Source organism: Chanos chanos, chromosome 12, assembly GCF_902362185.1.
Source record: "Chanos chanos chromosome 12, fChaCha1.1, whole genome shotgun sequence".
NCBI lineage: Eukaryota > Metazoa > Chordata > Actinopteri > Gonorynchiformes > Chanidae > Chanos > Chanos chanos.
This window is the reverse complement of record NC_044506.1, coordinates 16,951,431-16,977,313: the sequence shown is the minus strand read 5'-3', so window position 1 is coordinate 16,977,313 and position 25,883 is coordinate 16,951,431. Positions and strand designations below refer to the sequence as shown.

At 41.7% G+C, this 25,883-nt stretch overlaps 1 protein-coding gene across 1 annotated transcript; it reads left to right on the top strand.

Annotated features, from left to right (window-relative positions):
• The first annotated feature begins 12,173 nt into the window (after positions 1 to 12,173).
• zmym4.1 (zinc finger MYM-type containing 4, tandem duplicate 1) lies at positions 12,174 to 25,123 on the top strand. The gene is made up of 25 exons (XM_030788536.1): positions 12,174 to 12,180; positions 12,324 to 12,544; positions 12,812 to 12,893; positions 13,093 to 13,348; positions 13,502 to 13,667; positions 13,862 to 14,074; positions 14,234 to 14,384; positions 14,802 to 14,917; positions 15,229 to 15,465; positions 15,753 to 15,903; positions 16,110 to 16,285; positions 16,709 to 16,886; positions 17,160 to 17,330; positions 17,614 to 17,648; positions 19,474 to 19,618; positions 19,795 to 19,907; positions 20,325 to 20,496; positions 20,757 to 20,963; positions 21,299 to 21,414; positions 21,629 to 21,791; positions 21,949 to 22,100; positions 23,261 to 23,375; positions 23,622 to 23,873; positions 23,948 to 24,083; positions 24,425 to 25,123. The coding sequence occupies exons 1-25, from the start codon at positions 12,174 to 12,176 to the stop codon at positions 24,642 to 24,644; spliced, it is 3,951 nt and encodes a 1,316-aa protein (XP_030644396.1). The 3' UTR covers positions 24,645 to 25,123.
• The last annotated feature ends 760 nt before the right edge of the window (positions 25,124 to 25,883 follow it).

Genomic DNA, 25,883 nt, shown 5'->3' with positions numbered 1-25,883 from the left:
GACAATAAATGCTTTGAGTTTTTGACACTGACTCTACGTTACGCTTCCCTTTGGCTGGACACTGGTTGAGTGTGGCTGTGTATCTGTACTGTGCACAACTGAGTCTAATGTAATCTAATCTAATAAACAAATAGATTGAATAGATTGCGTTCTCTGGATCGTACAGTGATGGGATATTGTGCAATTAGGTCAACTGTTGTGCGTGTCAGTGGCTATCATTTAAGCACTGTGTTGGTGTATGATGACATTTGTCTTTGATGTATGAAAATCCACCTGAAACATCTGATTTACTCTATGCAACTGTTTGCGGCTATCAAATCCTTAGGTAATCGATGTGTTTGATTAAGTTAACTGGTTGTTGTGAGAACACTTGTGATCCCTGATCAGTAAAGCTTGCAAAAATGCTAATCCACAGCATACAAAATGATGACTGTCACTTGCATACGCTATAACTCACAGATCACAGAAACGTTTCTATATCTGTACTATAACCAGATTTAAATATCACTGCCAGTTGTTTCCGGTTACGTAAACTCGCTGTTGGCCATCAAGTGTTCCGTTTCAGCACCGTTAATTTTCACACGTGGTACAAATCGGGCAGGAAAAAGTTGTTTCCGATTTCGTAATTACGTGCATGTGCAGACTGGATCGGGCAGCCGGGATGGGTCGCACACTCACAGAAGCTACAGCAGAGAATTTCTAAATAGGAGAGAATTTCCACTCTCAGAACCTCCTGTTTCACAGGGGGCGTTGCGAGAGAGTCCAGAATGAATGCGGGCCTATGGTGCTGTACCCCCAAAAATGTACCTTTTCATGGGGCAAAAAAATTTTCATTATGTTTGTCGATATAAGAGGTTGACACGAGATATAGTTTCATTTTTAGATTTTCTACGTTTTTCAATTGTAGTAAAATACCTTTCTGTAAGAATTTGTGAGGTCATGCGCCACGAGCTGCTTTACGGCATTTACGGCCACATGTGGGATGCAGAATAACAACTAAAAAAAAAAAACCCTCAGCTTTATTTTAACCAATTCATGAATCGTGTAGATATGCAAAGAACATGGCACTCAAACCATTTTAATGACTGTGTAGAGCAGTCATGACTAGTTAGCATATTATTATATTCGCAGTGTCGTAAATCCTCAACCGACCAATCAGCATACATTATCAGAATGCTAGCGTTTTATGGGCGAAATGCAAGCATTCGCCTTCCCTGTAAGAAAAATGAAAGGACATTAGTATTTTTTCATTTCAGTTCAGATATAATCCATACTATATTTGCAAAAAATAAAATAAAATTTGGGGTCTAGAAGCAGGTGTAAATAATTATTTTAGCCATTTAGCTTCATTCACTCCCGTTGCATAATAAGAATAAAAATAAAGCAATTCGGCAACTTTTTCAACAAGAGGTCATCAGAACACCTTCTTCCTTGTCATTTTGGTCCAGATTTGTTGGAGAAATTTGTTGGGATAGCGCTTGGCTATTGCTACAGAAGTCAAAGAAATCATTTAAAATGCTTTACAGGTTTCATCCAACTAATCATTACTTAAAGAAACATAAAGACGTTGATGTAAATTGTACTTTTTGTGGGGAGCACAGAGAAATGCTGGTGCATTTATTTTGGTTTTGCCCACATACAAAACAACTCTGGAGTAAATTGCCCCTCTCTGTTGCCGATCATATCTACCCTGATTTTACTTTACATTGGAGAAATGGGTTGTTTGGTTTCATTGATTGACAGGAATCTCAGCTGTCCCTTTTAAGTGATTAATTTGATTATTATTTTGACAAAATTTTATATTCATAAATCAAAAATTTTAAACGAAAGGACAGCGTTTTTAGAGCCGACTGTAAACATAAAACAATATATTGCTTCTGTATTTGACTGTTCCACCAAAAAAATCTATTAACTTATAACTCTTTTAATCTTTACAAAATATTTGTGTCATTTTTTATTTGTATTATTATAATTATTTATTTACTTACTTACTTATTTGTTATCTGTTAGTCCCCTGGTGTATTTTGACTAATTGTATATTTGATGTTGTTCATTTGATGTGTATTTGTTCAATAAAGTTCTTACAAGTAAAAAAAAAAAAAATCATATTCGGAGCCACCAAACTGTGAAACAGCTGTTAAAGATACGACATACTTTAAAAAAGTAAAGTATGAAAGAATGAAATTCCAGTTTTGTGGTGTATCTACTCCCTTTACAATACGTTTGGCTAACTGAGCCCGCTAATAGAGATAAGTGATGCTTTGCCCATATACCTTGGCACAATAAACTGATTGTAGATGACACGATGATACGAGATTTATATTAAATGTCTATATGAACAGAATTATTGCTGTACATTTGTCATGTGGTTTACTAGCGATTAGGTATCATGTGGTGTTCAAATATTTATTTCAGAGATGTTTTTATTAAACCCATAGACTCGTAACATGAGTTATTTACCTGCCTATATTTTAATTCATTGATATTCCCACTTTGTGTCACTCCTAGCTGCAGATGTTTAAATGCCATCAAAAACGTGCTCTCAATAAATTCTATGCTACATAACCTCTATACACAGTTTGATGACAAAGCATTTTCACATTTTTTTTTCTATCATTTCCTTATAGCTGGGGTATTCTGAGTACATAGTTTAGTGACTAACCTGGATGAGAGAACTCAGAGTATGTAGTAAATCTCATAATAGAAGAGCCCTATGGCTTCATTCTCCTAGCAAAACAAAGCCATAGGGCTCTTCTGTTAGTTCACTAGAAAACCGAAATGTTCCCAAACAGGAGACCTGTAGGATACGGGAGGGTCCTCAAGCTCTGTCTTTGCGGTTGCCATACTTAAGAGGCTGCATCATTGAACATGCATCTTTGCATTTTATTTTGATCACAGTCTGTTTTAATAAAAGTGCTTGTGACATCTCACACGTGGCTTTGATATACCACTGAAAATTTAGCCCACTTCGTAGAAAATACCGAGATATATATCGTGTATCGCCATTCAGCCTAAAAATACCAAGATATGATCTTTGCCCAGCCCTTTCATGCCTGTTATGGGAGAGACAGGTGTGCTTTGCCCCCTTGTGGGCATCTTCCCATCTTCCTGTGTGCTTATATTTTCCTGTTTGTTTTGCAGAAAGCCTTTATTAAAAAAGTAATAACAGATAAAGTGTGTTACTCTTCTTTATATCAAGAAACTTTTTTTTTGGTCAAAAAAACATGTTATTGTGTGCAGTGCCAAAACTTCATTTATTATAACTGTCACAATTAATTCAAAGGAAATTGATACAGATCATGAATGCAGGGTAATTACAAGTGCAGATATTAACTTACAACTGTGACAATGTTTGGTAGGAAACAATTTTTATAAAATGTTTCCAGAGTGTCAGTGTTAACAGCCCACTGGCAGGATGAAAAGGTCAAAAGGAGTCCATACAAGTAGGTGACAGCTGTTAGCTCTGGTCAGGTGTTGGTTGCCCTGGATCTGATGCCAGGAGTTAAGAGTTTGTTTTAGTGTTAGGGAACCAGTCACTTCATCCAACTCCAGAAAAAAAAGTCCCTACTCTCTGCTGCTTGCAGGATAGTCTTGGTTCTGGCTGGCCAAGTACATTTCACCTCAATAATGCAATCACCACATACTGTCCCATCTGGAGATCCAATAAGCAGGCCGCTGCCAGACAGGGACAGCCCCCTCTCTGGGATAACGACACCGGTGTGCTCTGTGTATTGCTGCTTTGCCCTTGGCTCATGGAGGATTCCCCAATCACATGCCTTGGAAAAAAAACAACAACATACCACTCAGTCTTAAGTGTATTCTTAGAAACACAGATGTCTTCAGTTTAAATAATTGCTTATTACCCATAACATACTTTAGATCCTTCTTTGAGGTTTTTACTGGCCAAGCAGGATTTTGAATAAGGAGGGAAAGTAATACTTCCAAAGTTGCTTGCTGTGATCCGTTTCTTGTGATATGCGGACCTGTTATAAAGAAATCCAAAACAAGGGAGAGAGTTCACCTTGACAGTTCTTGGTTAACAACTGACATTAGAGTTACATATAAAAACAATCTGACCCTCTGCGCTTTCTTATCATAATGCATTCTTTGCTTGCCCAACTGTGGCTCCCTCAATCTGCTGCTTCTCCAGATTGGTGACGGCAAGCGAGGACAGCACATAAAAAGGTTCACAACAGTGCCCTTGTGTGTTCATGCCCTGCTCTTTCAGTAGGTTACAAACAGTTACCTCACTCTCCTTACCATAGTTTGTGGCATAGCTGCCACAAGAGGTAGAAGTGCTCAGACAGAAACTTGTCACAATTTGTGGATGCTCTTGAAGGGACTTTTTTTTTTGCAGAACTTGCAGTAATTCTGAATTTTCTTGCAGTGTGCCACAAATTCGAAGCACTCTGATCTTTTGTTTGACATTCGAACCTAGCAGCCTATGCACTGTTGACTTGGACATACACCTCATAGAAGGTTTTACATGTCTCACACGTGAGGTCAGAACCGTCATGAGTTTAATGTGGTCTAAATATTCTGTGAACCACTATGATCCACTGCATTGTCAACATTATCTCTTAATTCAGAAAGTGAAAAATATTGTGCGGTGTTTGGAAGTGACTGTGCACCTAAGAGTCTGCTACCATATTCATGCCTGAAATTAATGTCTCTGAGACATTTTGGTTCTAGCTTCTTCAGTGTCCCTGCATTCCACCTGCACTGCTCATCAATGCATGCAATCCCTGTCTTACCTACACTATGTCTGATCGTAGACCAGCATTCTCAGCCTCATAAAGTTGTCCTAATAGTGCGAGATAGCCATCTTTCAGAGCCACAAGGGCAAAGTCTTTGGAGTGTTTTTGGAGCTACAGAGAGCAGGACAGCTCTTGGGTTTGCATGCTTGAGCTCATCCAGAAAGTCTGCAGTTTCATTTTCTGTAGGTTTAGGTGTCGCATCACAGGACTCTTGACTTCCCTGGTGCAGCTTCACTGACCACATTCTCGTCCACTGGATTCAAAACCTTTCTACTCTGCCTTCTGGGACAGGTCATATCTATAGAGGACAGTTCAGAGCAGCAGATTTCCTTTGTTTGTTTTGACTGAAGCCCTGACATGGCAATGCACTACACAGTGTGTCATCGCTCATCCTCACTCTGGACATAACTTTAAACATCAATGTTGCTGCATGTGAACATGTCTCTCCAAGTCCTGCCATTCATGTACAATGAGCTGTGAAAAGTCTTCTCTGCAGCTATCCAAGGTTTCAGTGGGGGCTCATTCATTCTCTTGCTGTGTTTTAGCTGCACAAATATATAACGTTAGTGAGTGGCAGTGTTAGCTACGAACAAAGTACGCCTAGCTAGCCCACAGTTCTCCAAATAAAAGTTGTAATAAAATAAAAATATTTGTACAAACCTGTCCACACACGACCAGAATTTCCAATGGTGTCCTCGTCACTTTAATTTCACCAACAAATCCCACTTTAAAGTACAAAGCATCAAGGCTTTTGTCAGTGGCGATTCTAGACCACTTTTACTGGGGGGGCCAGGCTGGGGCCAGTGGTTTTGTCAAAAGGGCACATTCCACCCGAGACAAAAGAGACAAAGACGGTATTCAAGCTTTAAAAATGTTTAGTTCAGTATATAAAGTAACAGCACACAAAAAAAAACCCCAACATAAAACACCATGATTGGTATTGTTTCAGTAACAGTATTTGTTTCAGTAACTTATCGACAATTTTAGTAAATTACAATATTGAAAACAAAATAAAACATGTTCCTGTTAGCTTCAGCTCAAGCAACAGCACATTCTTTGCTGCAGCATTTCTTTATAAGGCTCAACGAACAGTACAAACTTTACTGTACTAGACGGTCTCTGCATTCCAGTCTGTATTTTCCTTCTAGAATTTCACATTACAGCAACTGCATTCTGTGGTATTTGTGATTTTTGGCAAACCAATAATGGACAAGTGAGTCAAGATTCAAAGCCTTTGCCCTCCTAGACTCAGTACACCCAGATTGCTCAATCTCTCATCGGTTATGGTGGACCTGAGGTAAGTTTTCACCAGCTTAAGCGTAGAAAAACTCCACTCACAAGAAGCAGAACTCGATGGGATCACAACTGCTATTTTTTCCAAAGTCTGAAGAACTCAAAAAACTCTTCTTCTTAAGGCTCAGTGAACAGTACCAGCTCTACTGTACTAAACCGTGTCTGCACCCCAGTCTGTATTTTCCTTTCTAAAATTCATGTGAATTGATGTAGTTCATGCCCTAAGTCATCAATATTTGAATCATATGATCAAGCAAATGAAAAGAGAGCTGCCTCTTTCAGAAATGCATCACTTTTGGGGTTTAGACCTGGGATGCTATTCATTAGATCACAGTTTTCTTGTCATGTCTTTCAAAACCGTCTGTTAAGCTCACTGAGCATCTGATCAATGACAGGGTAGAAAGAGGCTGTACGAAACCCGTCTTTATCTGGTTCTGACTCTGTCTGAACAACAGCAGTCAGTACACAGCGTTCACTGAGTTTAGAGCTTAGCCTTTTTGGTCGTTTTGCAGCTGGCTGTACGGCAGTATCACAGTGCTCAGAAATGTTCGACAGTTTATCCCACAAAATATCAAAAAATGATTCCTGTCTGAAGTCATTCAGTGTCTGAACTAAAGCTTCGACTAAAATCAACAGCTTTTGAAAAGTCAAGTGATGAAGACTGTAGCATATCAGAAAGACACTTTACGGAGTGTAACAAGACACACAATGAATTCAAGATCTATCTGTGCCAGCCGACCTCGAGCCTCAATAGATCTTTCACCATTGCGTTCTTGGGCTATCTCTTGCAGTACTCGCTTAAGGGCAACGGTTTGTGTGGCAGTAGGTAACAGCACTTCCCCTCTTGTTTTCATATAGTTCCCAATTTTCTCTAACCTATTTGTTATTTTCCTTGTTTAGGACATTTGCCAGTGTTGCATTAGTTGTTACAGCTCTCAGATAGTCCATCTATGCAATCACTTCTTGTTTGTGCTGCTCAGACTTGGCATGGATTGCACCCCCCCCCCCCCACAATTTCAAGCTCAGCTGCATCGGTGGGTCTTCTTTACATCTGCTGATATCTGTGGAGAAAGATATCTAAATAAATAAATATTATATATAAGGCACATATACTATAGCATTCAAGGAACACCAATGGGATATCTATATTGATAGACGAATGACACGAGGGAGAGTTTGATTAATCTCAATCATAAGACTACACACTTCTACATGGACACACCCTATGAACTGTAATTACATTGCTTTAGAAGCAAGAAAATATTTTTTCAACATCACAAACTTGATGGTCCAGTGCTTGTGGATGCACATGTATCCTCTGTCTGCATCTTACACTCTGCTTGTATGTCACCCTCAGCCTCATTCACAGGATCTTAATCTGTGTCTTCTTCTTGCTCTGTGTCCTCACTTTGAAAACCAGTCTCTCTAACTCAACAAGTCCTCTGGCTTTCTCTCTGTGGCACTCTCCACTTCCTGCTGTTTCTCTTCAGCTCTGTTAAAATCTTGATTGTCTGTCTCATCATTGTCGCTTTTATTTTTGGGGGCGAAATAGGACAAGATGTCATTTTTTTCCTCTTCATTTTGATGATAACTATAGAGCAAAAACAATGGAGAGGAATGCACAACACTTCAGCAACCCAGAATATTAATATACTGTTGCTGGCTTGCTTGGATTAATTTGTGTTGGGTAGCCTTTGCGCTTACATTTCACAGCAAAACCGATGGAGACGAATGTATAGCATGCCATCAACTCATACTAACCATTCATGAAGAGAGAAATTTTCTTCCAAACACTATCGCAAACCTTACAACATTAAGTCAGGGGGTGCCGTCCTGTTTTGTTTGTTGTGGGCATGTAAAACCTTTTGAGACTTTGAACAGTGATATTGGGGTCTAAATAAACTTGAAAACTTGAGTAATGCAAACTGTTAGCTGTAGTTGTTTACGCTGGCTGCTATTAAGTTAACAATTCAACAACATTTCCTGACTAGAAGTCTTACCTTATAACAGTTACACAAATAAAATAGCTTTGCTCACCTTCAATTCTTCCTGGTAGTCTCGCAACATTTAGCTTTGACTCTTCCTTTTGGTCAGAGTTGACAGGTGGTTGGTAGCCTACTTTCTTTCGTATACCCTCAGGCTTTGCATTGTGCATGTCGGGGTCGAAATCAGGTACATATAAATGTCGGGTAACCCGATTCCTGGCCACATGTCAATGTCTATGGACCACTGGTTCTTTGGTGAGTTGTAAGGATCACTGTCGAGTTCAGCTGCCTTTGATTTAAGCAGATAATCGTTTGTTTTTCTCCCGGTTTTGCAGTTTCCCCTACTAAAGGTAGCCATGTTGCAACATGTCTTGCCACTTAGTCCGGCTGAGGGGGCGTATTCCGGTGGGAAAGTGACGTCAGCACATACCCTCGATTGATGCACTATGAATCATGGGAAATATCTCCGATCAGAAATAAAGTGGATAAAAATCTCATATTTAACAATCTCATTTTTTAAAAAACTTATTTTTTCGGATGTGGGTCGCGGATGACTTCTGCTTTGAAATAGGGCGGCTTGCTCTTTTCCAAGTGTTTTGCGTTCTGTAGTTTAACTTTTTCCCCAGCAGGTATAGTAGGTGACTGTCGGTAGCTCACAATGACTGTCCGCAAGAAGTCATGTAAAACCAAACATTTCCAAAACATGTGAAAAAAAAAATATTGTTAGCACAACTGTGTCCAAAACCACAGAGGGCCAGGTTGAGATATGAGCAGTGTCATTGCTCTTTGAATAGAGCAGCTATTCATCTATTTCTACTGAAAAACCACGGCCCAGTACGAGGGAGACGAGAGAAAGACCATTAGTACTGTTGTGATCACAAAGTTCATTTGGGATGTTTAGAATTGGAAAAGTTTAGTTAAATACTAGCAAACCATTTCTCTCTTCTAGATAGGCCTGGGCAAAGTAATTCTCATGTGGTTAAGGGTTCGATTATCCCCACTGCGCAGGCTCACTTACGCAAGGTGACAAAATAATGACATGCGCGTTACTGATGTTCAATTCTGATTCCACACAGCTAGGGGGAGACGCCATTTAAGAACGTCAATATTTCAAGGTATTACATTAATGTTTAGCTATAAATTGTATGGCTGCTGTTAAGTAACGCTTGCCAACGTTGTGCATAATACATGTCATTATTCCATGACATGAAGATTAATCACTGCCCGTGGTTCATGTCATGCATACTGTGCAAGCAGGGGGAGTGTACTGCGTGCGGAAGTGGTTTCGCGGGACTCTGAGGTGGTCACCTTTGCGCAACAATTATTATTATTAAATTCCACAGGGTATTTAATGAAGAGAACTTATTCCGAGTAGACAGTGGCTGTGCGAAGAGAGTTTCTCGCAAGGAGGTGTAACCCGTGGAATTCACGCACCCTGAGGTGAGAGGCAGACGCTCACTTATCCTGCATGTTGTTTACAATTGATAGCCTGCTAGCACGCTAACTGTTTCAGTTTCGGGATATGTAGCCTCTGCAGCTCGCTTTTAGCTTCATCGAAAACTTTTAGGGAAAACTGACAAAATTCACCAGCTGTCTTAACTCCTGCAAAATACTCCCTCTCTGCTTCATGGTTGTCCTTGTGACTCAACTGCAGTGGTGTCATTCTAGCGTATCATATTCGCCTCTCTTTCAATTAGCCAGTCTGTACCCATGTGGCAGAGATTCGACTGGGATAATGGCACGGTGTCTTGCAAACCTAGTAACTTTTCATCAAATGCATCTTTGATGGTAGCATACTACTGACTTTCTGTATCCGCCAGTTCATGATTCACCAGTGCAAACCCAACGCATGCCCCGCTTAGTATACTGAGAGGCGTGTATAATCTGAGCGACCGCGTTTAAGTTAAACACACTTAAGTTACTTGCAGAGTCATTCTGATCTCATTCAAGATTTGACTTCTCATGTAGCTTGCTAGCTGGTAAGATGCATGTGCGGATGGTGTTGAAACTTCTGGGAACATCTCTGATTTGGAAGATGTGCAGTTTTTACAAATGAAGTAAAAATAATCAATTAACATGTTGCGGTCCGTGTTTATAAATAGTCTTGTAGAAAATACAATTCGAGCACGATTCCTGAACACCGCTTGCCTCGATTCGGCGCCATCGAAATTGTAGACAGCAAGACACTTAGTGATTGATTAATACGAAATATCAGGCTGCATATTATGCAGAAAAGTTTACCGTATGTAAAAATAGGGAATTTATTTTCTAGGATTTCTAAGCATATAGGCATGCAACTGACCGTTTCACCTGAGCCGAAAAGTTTTTATTATGCACCGCGGGTGCGACTATTTCAACAATTTGTGGATTCGTGGAACATTTAAAGTTCATGTTATCGAAAATGTGTCATGCATTCAGGCAAGTTTGCGCTTGAACGTGCATTTTTAGCGTTTAGCCCAAAAAAATAAAAAACAAAACAAAAACGTGACGTGACGTGGACTGTATGGTGTTGTGTGTGCCGCAACATCCACAGTGCGCTCACAAGCATCTTATAGCATAGTGTTCAGTTTGAAAATTAATTCTTGAGCTTCAAAATATGTAGGCACAACTGTTTCATCAGATGAATAGAGAGAGATTTAAAGTGGAGCAAGTGTATGTATGGAGGAATTTGGCTTGAACTCCAGTGTCAATCTGTAATTGAAGAAAACTGGTCAGAGCAATAGCATCGTCAGACCTCCAATGTGAGAATTTAAAAAGATCACAAATGGGTGTTTTTTTTGTTTTTTTTTTGGGTTTGTTTTACATTTTAGGATACGGCTGCATACCCTCAAGCCCCACATATGGAGAATACTCACTTGGAGAATCACTCGCCAGCAGATACACAGATGATTAATAAGGAGACTGGTGTATCAGAACATCCCTCTGTTCCACTGGTCCCAGAGGATTCTTGTAACAATGAAAATTCTGTACTTTCCACTGAGGAGACAGCCAGTCCAGTTGCCACTCCCGTTTTGGACAACTCTGGTCAGGAATACAAGACTGCTCCTGCAGATATAACTTCTCAGAGAAACTTGATTCATTTGGAAAGAGTGGGTCAAACAGAAGAGGACCAACAGAGCGATAAGACTCAGGAGGGGAGGCCGAGGGAAAAGGACACAGAACAAGAGGAAGAAGAAGTGTCACGAGATTCAGAGAGCTTGGAAAAGGGGGAGAAACGGTTGTCGCGGGTGTCAGAGAAAGCACCAGTGTCAGACAGGTTGCAGAAGGAGGACGTGCAGCAGGGCCTGCAGAATGGAGAAAAGCCGCTGCTGGAAAAGCCAACAGAGTGTGGCCTTGGAACGGCTGTGATTTGTACTGTTGATGAGTGTAGTACAGAAGAGAAGTCTCCAACTATCACAATAGACCTAAAGATGGAAACTGACTCCGGGGACAGTTTGCATACGGAGGATCGATGTGAGAAAATGGAGGTGGACGAAACTGAAGATCCCTCGACAAATATGGAATTAGGTGAAGCTCAGCAGATAGGAGATCATTTTCTGTCGCTTTCTATTACATCCAACATAAACAGAGTAACAGTTTTCAGAATCAGTGCTTGTATTGTTCTTAAGTCTTGTACCATTAAGAAGTTCCTCTTGTCTAACTAAAGAAATCTGTGATTGCTCAATGATTGGACCGAAAAACACGTTTTGAACTGATGCTTAATCTTTATCTGACTTTTCTGGTAGTTTTGGTAAAGGCTTTCATGTCATGTGCTCTAGATTTCTGTGAAATCCTAATGCCCATCCATTGTTTTTCTTACCTATTAGATGAAACACATATCAAGTTAGCCCTTGTGTAATCGCAGTTGTGTGTCTGCACCAATCAAGACTTTGCCAGTGAGCTGCTCTTTGTTCAGGAAGTCGTTTGGTTATGAGTCTAATCTAGAGAGACACTAGAAAACGCTTTTTTTAGGATGCTGATCATTTTTCGTCTCTTCTGTAGGAGTTAAGGAGTCTCCTGGCGGTGTTAGTGAAGACGCAGTCTCGTCTGAGCCCATGGAAGAATCACCATCTGACGGAGCAAGCCAGAGTTTAACAAGTAAATCCGATGGAAAAGGTGTGTGAGAGAGAGAATTCCTGCTCAAATTACTGATAACAAAATGTCTGGTGCTAGAGTCCGTATTGACGCCACTGTACACTTTTTGGATTGTTGGCCTATAGTGGTCTGTTTAATGCTTTTTTTTTTTTTTAAGTTGTGGAGTAAATTTCATGTGCTGGATATGGCGTTGTCCACATTTTCCATTTTTCAGCAGGAAAAGAGACCCTGGACAAGCTGGAAAATGGGGTGTCAGAACTTTCGACAGAAAAGCAGCAGATACAGCCTGCACCATCCCAGGCCTCCTCAGCTCTATTACCCAACTCCATCTCCACTGTGAAAGTCAAGGACGAACCTGTGGATGAGGAGTACGAGCAAGCGATGGCTCCTCAGGCCCCAGCGGGTGGTGTAAAGGTTGAGCCAGAAACTGCTGAAGTGAGTCTCAGCTTCACTGTCTCTACGTAACAGCGCATCATCCGTTTCTGAGTAGTTACCTACATATGCAAATAAAGAGTTCAGAGTGCTTTGTAACTGTTCTTATAATAACCATAACAAGCAAGTGAAAGACCACAGCTAAAAGTGTTGCCACATGCCTCTTTTGGTCTTGTCTGTTCCACACTAAGGGGTTAATATGCCTTGAAAAGTATGTTCTGACATATAAAGCAAGATTGTTGCTGTGACTGATGTTTGTGTTTCACTCAGGAGTGTGGACAGCAACAGAAGGCCACAAACGAATTCAAGATCAGTGCTGTGTTTTCTGTGGGGCAGAATCCTGCATCAATAGGTAAAAGCTGATTAGGAAGAAGATGCCAGTGCTGCTAAACAGCTCTCTCTCTCTCTCTCTCTCTCTCTCTCTCTCTCTCTCTTTGCTTTTATTTTAAATGAGCTCAGAGCGACAAGTCTTATTTAATCACTAACAAATACTGTCCCATACGTCTTGTGTGTTCATTCTTGTTTTTACCCTCTGTTTGTCGTTTTTACAGGATCTACCCCTGCCCAGACGGCGGCGGCCGTCCCCCCCCCAAAGGCAGTCACTCCTTCCTCTGCCCCCATGCCTTCGTTGGCGTCTGCCAGCTCTCTATGTGTGGTGTGCTCAGGCTGTACAAAAGTCCTTCTGAAGGGGCAAACGGCCTACCAGCGCAAAGGCTCCAGCCAGCTCTACTGCTCCACTGCCTGCCTCACCCGCTCTTCCGCTGTCCTGAAGGCGGTGATCAAGAAGACTTGTCACTATTGTCTCAAGTGAGTCTTTCCAGAAAATCCTTTCAGAGACCTCAAAGTATGCATCAATAAGGTGTCTTGCACCTTGGTCGTAAAATATGGGTAAACAAATTAAAAACAGCAAGCAGTTTTTCTTTTTATCACATTTGTGAACCTCCTCTCTCTTCCTCCTAGGGAGATTATGAACCCTAAAGATGTCATCATTGCCCCGGTGGACTCAGCAGGAGCAGTGAAGGACTTTTGTAGTCAGAAATGCCTCAGTGGTTTTAATTATAAAAGAAGTAGTATCAACTCTGACCACAGGAGTTCCAGGTGCAGCGTATGTCAGAAATTCTGCATAGTAAGTACCGGCCAGTGCCCACTCCTCTCATAACCAATGCATCGTCATAATGTCGGGACATCATGGAAATCAGATTCCTTTGAGTTCATTGGATGCCTGTCCCTGTTAATGTGTGTTTTTTAAATTGTGCTGGCGTGTTTTGTATAAGATTTGTTTGTTTGTTTGTTTTTACACACTCTTATTATTTGTCTTAGACTCGTCATGAAGTGACTTTTATGGGCGCCGTTCACAAGCTCTGCGGCGACACCTGCTTCACCCAGTTCCGCTCGTCCAACAAACTGACGATGAACTGCTGTGTAAACTGTGGAGGCTACTGCTACACTGGAGAGGGCAAGTCCCCCACGCTGAAGATCGATGGCAATGCCAAAAAGTTCTGTAGTCAGAGCTGTGTCTCCATCTACAAGAAGGTGAAGGGCTCGTGTGACTTATCACAGCATAGATCATGTTCAACAAAATGTCGTCGTTTAACTCGGCCAAAAAAAAAAAAAAAAAAAAGTAATCCTGTTTCTAAAACGTACCTGTGTGTCCCACGCCCCTCTCACCTGTCCTTTGTTTTGTGATTTCAGAAGAGTGTGAAGCCGGTTCCCTGCACGTTATGCCGTGTCCTGCGTGCTCCGACCGACATGGTGGAGAGCCCAGACTCTGACGGGACCCGGGAGCTGTTCTGCTCCGCGGCCTGCGTCACTGCCCATAAAGTCCAGACCATCAGCTCCTCTGGTACATCAGACACATCAGCTTATGCATGCATGCAGTGACTGCCCAATATGTTGCTCAGTGGTTGTCTAACTACATTTACATACAACGCTCGTGTGCAGTCCTTATGTAATCTATGTAATCTTTAGCTTAAGTCTTACATGGCATTGATAAGAGACAATATCTTACAAGTGTGTGCTGACTTTTTTTTTTTTTTGAGTAAAGTGTTCACCATATCACGTCTTAAATTGTGAAACACTGTAGGCCATGTGCTCTAAAAAGAAGACAAGAATAGTATTAGGATTTTTTTTAAAACAAACCTTTAAAGCTAAAGCTACACTGTAAACAGATGTTATCTAAAACATCTTTGAATATACAATCTGCTCTGTTTGTTGACCTGCCCAATTAACAGTACACTGGATAATTGGTTGTTTCACCAAGGTACTGCACAGGAATGCAACAACTGCAAAGTTACTAGTGTGCCTCAGTACCACCTTGCCATGTCGGATGGGTCCATCCGCAACTTCTGCTCTTTCACCTGTGTGGTGGCCTTTCAGGTAGGAATCGTGGGAAATGTAGTCCCATGTATTGTCTGATGGATGGGCTGACTGAAGCTATAGTTTCCACACATGATTACTTACATCGTAATTTTGCTAATGTGATGCAGTACTCCAGAGATGTGTTTTAATGGACAACAGATGAATAAAGCAATCTGAGACCCCCTTAAAAGTTTGCAGTTCCAAAAATATTTGCAAAGTTGTCAGGAAAAAAGAAAATATTTATGTTTCTTGATGAAGTCAGCAGTGAAGTCAACAGTTTTGTTTTGTTTTTTCTTAAACAGAAGTCCATATGTTGTGTTTACTTACAGGAAGCTTTCAATAAAGCAAACAAATCGAGCCAGGTGAATGTGACAACCTCTCAAACCAAAATAACATCCACGACGCAACCGGCCGCCTCTGTGTCTACTCCCTCTGATCCTCCTTCCTCCACCACTGCCTCCACCAAAAGCCCCTCAGGGGTCCCCCTCACCCCTAAGGCCATCAACCTCACCTGCAAACAGTGTCGTGTCCTCATTAGCTCTAGGCCTGAGTTAGTGGAGTTTAAGGTATCCTTACTTCACCTTGCAATGCACACTTGCTCAATCGGTTTAGCCTTAATGACTTTGATTGGTAAAACCCATACAAAAATGGACTCTAAAAGGTTGGAATTTTGCCTCTCTCTGAGCAGCTCAGTTATGAAATCGTGAAAGCTTTGTAGTATGCCTCTTGATTGGCCTTTTTATAGTTTTCACCATGGAGGTCAACCTGCTTAACATGAGACCTTATGGACAGCTGCATCATGAATGATTGATTGATTGTGCTCTGATTTGTGGCCTGTCACTTTCACTTCCAGTTTAAGATGTTTGCCTTCTGTGACAAATCATGCGCAGAGGAATTCCGAAAGATCAACTCTGTGTTGGCGCCGTGTGTGTACTGCAAGATCGAGAAAGTGGTCAGAGAGGTGAAGAGAATTAACAAGGTGGACTGCACGTTCTGCAGTGAGGGTGAGCCTCACCAGTGTTACCGTCAATATCAGTGGTTCTGCTTAATATGATAATTTATATGCTGTGTCAGCATTAGGTAGTGTATAACTGCCTTCAGTATAACAGGTCATCTATAAGCCAAACATGAACCCAGCATGCCCATACGTAATGCAGCGTATTGATACAGAGATTGGTTTGTGTGTTTGACCATATATGTGTCTGCTTAGGTTGTAAGCTGCTCTACAAACACGACTTAGCCAAGCGCTGGGGTAAGAAGCACTGTCGCAGCTGTCACTACTGTGGCAGCACCTCCCAGTCTCTGGTCACGGGGGTGTTTTCCGGCAAGACCGAGGAGTTCTGTGGGAATGAATGTCTGTCGCTCTACACCCTCCTGTTCTGTCAGGTGAGGCTGAGATGTCAGAACTTCTTTTTATGAGGGTCCCCTCTGCCTTTCATATGATACGATTTTCAATTCAAAGGAGACGATAGTTATGTAGGTCTGCCATTTTTTTAAAATGAAAATATCTTTTCAATTCCACAGCGAGATTCTTGGTTTGAGGTGACCCCTTTTAGGAAGATTTATGACTGGGTTGGCCAGCGCTCCCTTTAGATATCACGATCTACCCTACTGCAGGATTTTCTTCTAACCCTAATACATGTAGTCCCAATTCAATAGTGCTCCTCAAATGTGATAATATAACTCACACGGCAATTATTGTGGTTTTATACTATAGATACAGGCCATAAAAAAAAAAAAAAACCCTAAACAATCTGCGTAACCCTCAGGTGTCTTTTTCTCCTCTCACGTCCTGTGTGGGTTTTTTAGGTGGCAAAGTGTAACGTGTGCCAGCGTGCTCAGCAGATGAAGGAGACCGTGAGATGGCTGGGTGAGGTGAAGCACTTCTGTGACGTGCCCTGCCTGCTCCAGTTCTGCAGCCAGCAGAACAACGTGGATGTCCGGGCCATTAGGCCGGTCCTCAAGCCTTCGTCCGCACAGAGTAAGAACACAGCCCGGTCCTGCCAGCTTTCGGCAGTTCGCAGCTTACACGAGTCTTAGGCTATGAGGGAGCGGTTACTGTAAGAAGGCCCTTGAGTGGTGTTGTGACCAACCACATTTTGTCTTATTCTCTTCCTAGATCTCTTAAGTCTGTTCATGTTGTGGATTTTTAAACAGTGCACCTTATCATTAGCTTTATGACTTTGCATTGTGCTAAATTAGGTCATCTCTCTCTCAAACCATGTCTCTCCCTCTCTTTCTCTCTCTTTCTTCATCTTTCCAGTGCCCATTCCCATATCCCCTGTGGTTTCCACAGCACCCTCTCACAGTATTAAAGTTCCCACCCCTGTGGGGCCCAAAGAGGCTACGCCCGTCATTGCCAGCGTCATTTCTCTCTCCAACACGACTAACGGGCAGCCTAGTGTATTGGCCAACACTGCCCTGCAAGGTAGTCTGTCTGCTCAATTTGTCTCTCTCTCTAGTCCGAAGATTACACCAACTGTTCCAATAATAACACGGCACTGCAAAATAAATAGAAAAACGCCAGTCTCTTTTACAAACGGTTATTTTGCAAAATATTGTCTAATTACCACACAATGAATAGATATCTGTAATATTTAATATGTGTGGGTGTCATTATGTGAACTTTGGGCTCCATAGAGTGTATTAAAATTTTGTGAACTTGTTTTTGGTGCATAAATTGCTTATGAAGTAACACCCTTATTTTTCAGGAGCTGTCCCTGCTCCTCCTGTGAAAGTAACAGGACATGTAAGTAAACCTCTGGAGACTTTGATGCATGTTAATCAGAGAGTCAGTTTCTCTTTGCCTGGAAAAGGTCTTTTCCTACACTGAGGAGTCACTCACAAACTGCATGTGGAATTCTATTGGAATTCTGAACTGAAGATGCGAGTACATGTGTGTAATTCAAATCATTTGTCCTGATTCCAATTGCCAGAGAATACACAACTTGACTGGACTATACAGTTGGAAATATTCAACCCTTTCACCTCAAAAGACATTACAGTGACGCAAATCGAGGTTAATGAAAATGACAAAAAGCCTCATTAAGCAACAAAAAATATTTATTGATACGAGTTATTTTGAGAACATACATTTTTCTTCAGAACTCAAACTTAAATCAATTTAACTCTTTTCACAAATTATTGAATATATTATTTCAACTCCCAGCTTTAGTACTTTGTGGAGCATCCTTTGGTCTTTATAACTTCTAATAAGCATTTTTGGTAAGTGCTGACAGGCTTCTTACACCTCTCTATTGGAATCTTTGGCCATTCTTCACGTGCAAAAGCCTCTAGCTCATTGATGTTTGACGGCTTCTGTGGTGCAACTGCCTTTTTTAACTCCCACGAAAGATTTTCAATGGTATTTAAATCCGGGGATTGAAGGCCACTCCAGGATCTATTTCTCAACTAAGCTTTGGTTGACTTAGAGGTGTGCTTGGGATGATTGTCTTGCTGGAGAGTCCAGTGATCACCAAGGTTCAGTTTCCCAACAGAAGGCATCAGGTTCCTCTTTACAGTGGCCTGGTATTTCTGCGAATTCATCATGCCAGTTACACAGTCAAGATTACCAGTTCCTGCAGCAGAAAAACGTTGAACCCAATGACTCACCTCCATGCTTGACCGTGCGGATGGTGTTCTTCTGGTCATAAGCGTGGCCCCAGACATGCCACTGGTTCATGTGTCCAAACGGCTCCAGTTTAGTTTCGTCATGTCATCCTGTAGGTGTTTTGCAGAAACATGGGGGTTTTTATTAGTTTTTCTTATTAACTTGCAAAGGACTCTTGATTAAATTTAGGGCTTTCTCTCATGGCCAGGCAGGTCTGCAGCTGTGCCATAAGTTTTGAACTTCCTTATAATGCTCCCAATGGTGTCTCTTGGAATGTTAAATTTTTGGGAAATTTTCTTATTGCTAATGCCCCTCAGGTACAATGAAATAATTTCCTCGCTCAGCTTCTGTGAAAGCTCCTTAGTCTCACCCATGATTGTAACTCACCTTGAACGCCCTCATGGGTGGGGTTATATACACATCACAGCTGAAGCAAGTTAAGGATCATTATAGAGTTCCCAAAGGCTTAATTATGTTTTAACTCCACTTTAGGACATAAAAACAAGCAGAATGTTTTAGAAACAGCAGTATTATTATAGAGGTTGAATAGTTGTGACACGGGTAGATTAACAAATTATCCTGTTACTCACAAATACTACATCATACATTTTCTTGGTTGAAGTTTATGTATCACTTAAATGACAAAGAAGTCATCCAAAGCAAAAGTTACATCTTTGAAAAAACTTTCATTGGTAAATCCTTACAATCTTTGGGGGGTTGAATATTTCCAATTGCAACTATATATGTTGTCTGAGAAAATGAAATGATGTGTTTCATGAGCTAACCTTTCACTTGATAAATAAATTGGCTTCACTTCTGTGAAGCTACTTGATTTCAAAAATAGTAACACTAACCCCCTTGCTGCTAGGAAATGTAGTTAAACTAAGAGTTTTGCTGCTTGTCGTGACGGCTCTGTCCAGCTCTATGTATTTTAACTCATGTTTTTTTTCCACTGGGTCCTCAGGCCAGCACTCAGACAGACTCTGTGAGGCTTCCTCCTACTTCAGCCCCCAGAATCCTGAAGAATAAAGCCCTGCTCTGTAAACCCATGAGCCAGACCAAGGGCACCATGTGTAAACCTAACACTGAAGACACTGAGACCCAGACAGGTATTCTGCATCTCTCTGTTATGTTAATAAACACAAGAAAACACATTCTCAGGATATGAAATGATGACAAAATGCACGTAGACAGGAACTGAACACATGTAAACAAATTTATATTCACACCCATGGATACACATTCTCACCTCATCTGGGTTTTTTTAATTTATTATTATTCACAGATGAAGACTTCCCAAAAGTGATAGTGTTGCCTCTGCCAGTTCCTGTTTATGTCCCAGTTCCCATGCACCTGTACACCCAGTACACACCTCAGCCACTGGGCCTCCCTCTGCCGGTACGCTCCTCTCTCTGTCACTCACACAGCTGTACACTCCCCAACACTCGGTCTACATTCAGAATACTCTAGAACACTTCCCCTTTTTTATGCATTAACACAAATTCATACCTCCCATGTAAAGCAGATCCACATTACCGACGTGCCACAGGCCCTGACTGTCAAACTGCTTATCTTGACTCTTACACTTACCCTGTCTCTAATCTATCCATTGCCTCTGATCACTGATTTTTATACACACACACACACACACTCACAATCACACAATCACAATCACTCATTCATTCTTTCACACTCAGTCTATTATATTGCTATATGCGATGCTATATTGGCTACGTATTTGCTATATTTGCACGATACTATATGCGGTATTTCTGTATGATATACGATGCTATGTTTGTCTGTTTCTTGCTGTAGGTGCCTGTGCCCATGTTCCTGCCCACCACTCTGAGCAGTGCTGAGGGCATTGTCCAGACCATCCAGAAGATAAAGGAGAAGATCCCTGACGATCCCTTCGAAGCTGACCTCATCATGATGGCCGAAATGGTCGCCGAACAAAACGAGAGGGGACAACGTGCCTCCCATAGAGGTAGGGTAGAGAGAGCGCCAGTGTGACAAAGCTTTAAAGAAGAAGTAGTTATTTCTGTGCTATGACAGACATTTTCTTACCTCACGTGACCATTGTTTGCATATGAAAAAAAGACGATGCATTTATAGTGTTTATTATAAACCCACCAGAACGTAGTTTTTGTCAATCTGGTGTTGCACCTGGTAAAGGACTCAGTGCATGAATCTCTATGAGTTTTAATTGTGCTGTTTATAAAACATTGGTGGTATGGATTGTACCAGACCAGGCCAGTACTGTCAGTGAGGATTTGGACCTGGAGCCTTTGTCCAGTGCAGTGAGCTGTGAGGATGAGAGCAGCTTCAGTAGTCAGCAGTGGAGTCAAATCTCAGAACCAGAGGGATCGCCTTCAGCCAAGCGGACCTCAGAAACACTCGCTCCTTCTCCAGAGCAGGGGCCTCAGGTGGACCTGGAAGCTGACTTTCCTATTGGTGAGAATGACTAAAAGAGCCTCCTTCATCTGGATGATATTTATGTCTTAGAATTAAGGCGCTAAAGTTTTAAATACCGCTAAAAGAACAATCAAAGTTCCATATCTCGCTGACAGAACATTTTTCTACACACAGAAAATCAGACACTACAAAGGCCTGCATAGAGTAGTTTAAAGTTTAAACCTTATCATTATCAAGGGAAAGATATGTGAAGTGAGGATCTTATCAGAGGGGGATGGTGTCTAGACACTCTGGAGTTCTAAAATGTGCTTGGGATTTTTGTGACCGAAGCACAACAGATAAAGTCACACAACACTGTTGCATTATTGTGACAGAGTGCTTTGAGCTGTACGAGGAACAGCAAAAAGCGGGAAAAGAACAGCAGAGCACGCCGGCACAGAATTTGAGAACCCACAAAAGAACCCGCGACAGCTTCCCTCAAAGGAAACGGGTATGAATCATCAGAACAAACCATGCCTTTCCTTCTTCACCATGTTTCCTATCTCACAAAGCCACGCTTCCTGTCCTCATGCTAGAATATAAATAGTCCTCTGAATGTCCCTGTGGACACAGAGGCCTATAGGAATGCCTTGAACAAACCACTCGTATGGAGAGAAGACATTTTTTAGACTCTTCCCCTGACCGTGTCTGTTCTCTGTGCTCAGGCCCGGAAACGTTCAGCGGCACCAGCCACCGCGGAGGTCGCCGTGCCGCCGGTCGCCGTCCCGAACATGTCCGTGCTGCAGCAAGAGTACGGGGTGAACGCCTGGAAGAGCTGGGTTCGCTGGAGGACTGCACAGCCCAACATGGACACGCCCAAATTAGGCTGTGAGCTTCCTCACGTGTCTTATTCATTTGATTCTCCTTTACAAAGACTGACTCCTGACACACTTTCTTACTCAATGTTCTGCTGTCACACACTGTTACAGTGGGAAGAGTTTGTGTGTGCCGTTCTCTGATACTGACCTCTGTCTTTCTGCCCCAGCACGGCCTATGAAACTGAAGGAAGACATGCTGCAGTGCAGCACTGCAGAGCTAAGCTACGGCCTCTATAAATTCGTCAGTGAAGTGCGTCGGCCCAACGGGGAGAGTTACAGTCCGGACAGCATCTTTTACCTCTGTTTAGGCATTCAGCAGGTAACACACTCATTGTTTCACTCTCACTCGTACATTAGGGCTGGGAATTGGCAGTGACCTCCCGATTCAATACTGCATCGATATCTAGTAGCCGATTCGATATGTATTGCGATTTTTTTTTTTTAAGTATTGAGATTCTGTGTTACAATTTTTGGGCCATTTTTTTTTTTTTTTTGCTTTGGCAGTGCATCTCCAACATTTTGACGTCTTTTCCCCGAGTAATAAAATATAGTCTGATTATGGAGGCGCATAATTAAACCAAAGACTGCATGTCTTAGAGGTAAAATGCTTTTAATGAGTTTTACTGAGCACAGTATATGTAAAGCTGCATAGAATAAAGTCATCTGCCTCTGAAATTTGTACATGGTCTCATTGAGCAACGTCAGCTTCATTCGAGCTTAACTGGTGTCGAGCGAGATGCGCACGAATATCGGTTGTATTATCACAGTATCGCACTTTTCCACGGTGGATTTTGCATAAAGCCGTAGTATGATCAAGATTCCCGTCAACTCTGTAGAATCCAAAGTGATTCTACGTCTTGGGTTTATAACGCGATGGTGCTGCATACACCTGCGGATGTGTGTGTTCAGCCGTGTTTATTTCTCCCCTGCCTCAGAGTGCACAGATGTACCATGCAGAACCATAAGGAAAGCCCTCAGTAAATTTCAGTTGTTACGCCAACGTTTTTCCAACATGTAATTATCAAAAATCCCTATTTTTTAAATTTTATTTAAAAAAACATCGATTTTTTATCAGTGAGGCGATCTAAGAACTGCCATCATCAAGAGTTGCAATCTGTAACTGAATTGGTTTTTTTTTCCCCAACTCTAACGTACACACCTATGCACATTAGTCTAGACAGCTGCAACTGGGGATAGAGTCGTCCTACAGCAGTGATGCTGTTACTGTTTCTGAGTGACATGCATGAACACACACTCACAGTATCAATGTGTGACTCCTGTGCTAACAGCACGCAGTAGTGAATGTCAAGTCAAGGAGAAATAAACGAATCCTGAGGGAGAGCACAGAGTTGTCAGAGGCTTTTTCACACCGACACACAAGGACATGTCTGTGTTTAATAATTATAACTGTAATAATTATAACTATGAAGGAGTGATTCATGTTGCTGACTGGTCTTCTCTGCCTCTGTCTTTGTGCAGTATTTGTTTGAAAACGGTAGGCTGGAGAACATTTTTAGTGATGTCTTCTACAGCAAGTTTACTCAGGAGATAACCCGCATTCTCAAAGACTGGAAACCAACAGTATTACCTAGTGGTGAGATATATATATATTTAAACACCCTTCTTATTTGAACACGAAATGCACCTAAGAGATAATATTGTAACTATTTGTTTTCCTTCTCTGTCCAAATCAGTTTATTTCTTCTCTCTCTCTCTCTCTCTCTCTCTTGTTCTCCCTTTTTTTTTCTCCTGTCTTTTCTATGCCTTGCAACTCTCTCTTTCCCCTCTCTTAATTTTTTTTTTTTTTTTTTATTACGCCCCTCTCCCCCACTCTCTGTAGGCTACATTCACTCGCGGGTAGAGGAAGAGTATTTGTGGCAGTGTAAACAGCTGGGTGCATACTCTCCCAGCGTACTGCTCAACACACTACTCTTCTTCTGCACTAAAATGTTCAAATTCAAGACGGTGGCACAACACCAGCGCCTCTCCTTCGCCCACGTCATGCGCTGTACCCGACCCAGCGGCTCGGGCAAGGTCAGCTTCCTCCGCTTCTACCCCCCGACAACCAAAAGGGACAGTATCCCAAACACAGGTGAGTGCCTTCCCCACTGTCATACTTTCTATGCGTGTATCCTCGATTCTGTTACATATGCGTTTGGTGTCCAGAGAAGGAAGATGGCTCTTCTAAGAGGAAGAGGGAGGATGAGGAGGACAATGACACGGGTGTCTTAGAGATGCCTGAGAACACTGAAAACCCACTTCGCTGTCCAGTCAGACTCTATGAGTTTTACCTCTCCAAATGGTGAGTGAAAAAGGCAGTGCTGTCCTCTCTATATAGGATAGCTCTATTATAAAGCTACACGGGCAGTATTTCTCCTTGGTGCTGAATTTGATGAATGTTCTCAAATTAAGCACAATTGTGGGTTGTTCAAGCATTCTAAGCTTACTCTGATATGAGTAAAACCTTTTTTTAATTGTGTACTGGTATGTTCTTGTTAAATAGTAAATCCTGTTAACAGTAGTTGTTGACAGATTCAACAAACGCGATTCCAGTCAAGTCGGTTTTGGCCTGTGAGGGAGGGAGCTGAGGGAAGCTATCTCAGAGAGCTGAACTGTTCAAACCACTTTGTTTTTTGCCTCCAGCTCCACTACGATGAGGCAGCGCACCAACGTTTTCTACCTGCAGCCGGAACGTTCTTGCATATCCAACAGCCCCATGTGGTTCTCCTCCATGGCGCTGGACAGTGAAATGCTGGAAGGCATGCTCACGCGCATCCTCATCGTCCGACAGCTACACCTGGAGACCGAGCCGGCCCAAGGACAGGCCCCTGACTCCGACCACAATGAACATGCCTCGGAGTGAAACACACACACACGTGCTGTGCTAACGCCACACATACATGGACATCAAGACCTAATCACTCTTCCGCAGGGATGGACTGCTCCTCTGTGTATGGTGCTGTTTTGGGCCTTCCCACGATCCCTTCGTGGTGGCCCTGCGGCGGTGTGCATGCAGACGTTGCTAATGTGAAAGGAGTCACCTTTCGTTTTGCTCTGCTCTTCATTCACCACGTCTTCACCACGGATAGTGTTACCGACTCCACCTTCAAAACGCACAGTTATATCACAATAGTTCATTTACCTGCTGTACTGTGGCCTGTTTGCTGTACGAGCACATTGACGTATGGCGTTACATTGCTAAGTTTGTGTACTAAATCATTTCCCTCACTCTTGGGTCTGTTTGCAGTGCTTCTGTAAGAATGAGTTTAAAATTTAACAAGAAACTTGCTGGGAAAAAAAAAGAATAAAACACATGTTTGTATGGTCCACACACAGAACACATAGTATTTGAGAGAGAGTGTATTGTTAAAAGGTATATGATGCTCTGCTACATTATTGTGATCATGGAAACTTAGGTTGACCAGAGATTGTGATGTTTTCTTAAAGACTAGACGTTGAAACACTAACTATACAAATGTTTATCACACACAGACTTCAAACAACAGCAGCTAGCAATGTGTCAACTCATTCATTTAAAGTGACAAGACGCAATATTTTTACTTGTACTATACATGTGTTTACCGCTAGGTTGGCTAAGTCAGGTGGAGTACTTTGAGATCATGTTCCCAAGAACTGTCTGTTATAATCCAGAAACCATTTTTTAAAGAAAGTTTTGTATAAAGGAGACTTTGGAAAAAAAAAAAATGTGGGTTTTTTTTTTTTGTTGTTATTTATCAAGTTGGGGTGCCTCTCATCTGGAGAAACCTTAAGGGACAAGAACTGCACCTCTAATGCTGTGGATGCATTTTTTGATTTCATCTGACACCCTCTCAGATGCCCTGCTCCCTTTTCTGTGATTGGTTTCTGAAACAGTCAACAATGAGCTGTTAAATCAATATTTTGAATTTTATTAACTTAGTTTTGCATATCATTTGGTTTTATATATCTTTATGTATATCTTTATATATATATCTATTTAGAGCCCAATATCACTACTTATATTCTCAAAGGGCTTCACATGTCTATAACAAAGTCAAGTCAAATTTATATTATCCATAAGTTCAAAGGTGTTTTTAAGGTGGTTTTAAAGGTGTGGAGAGAG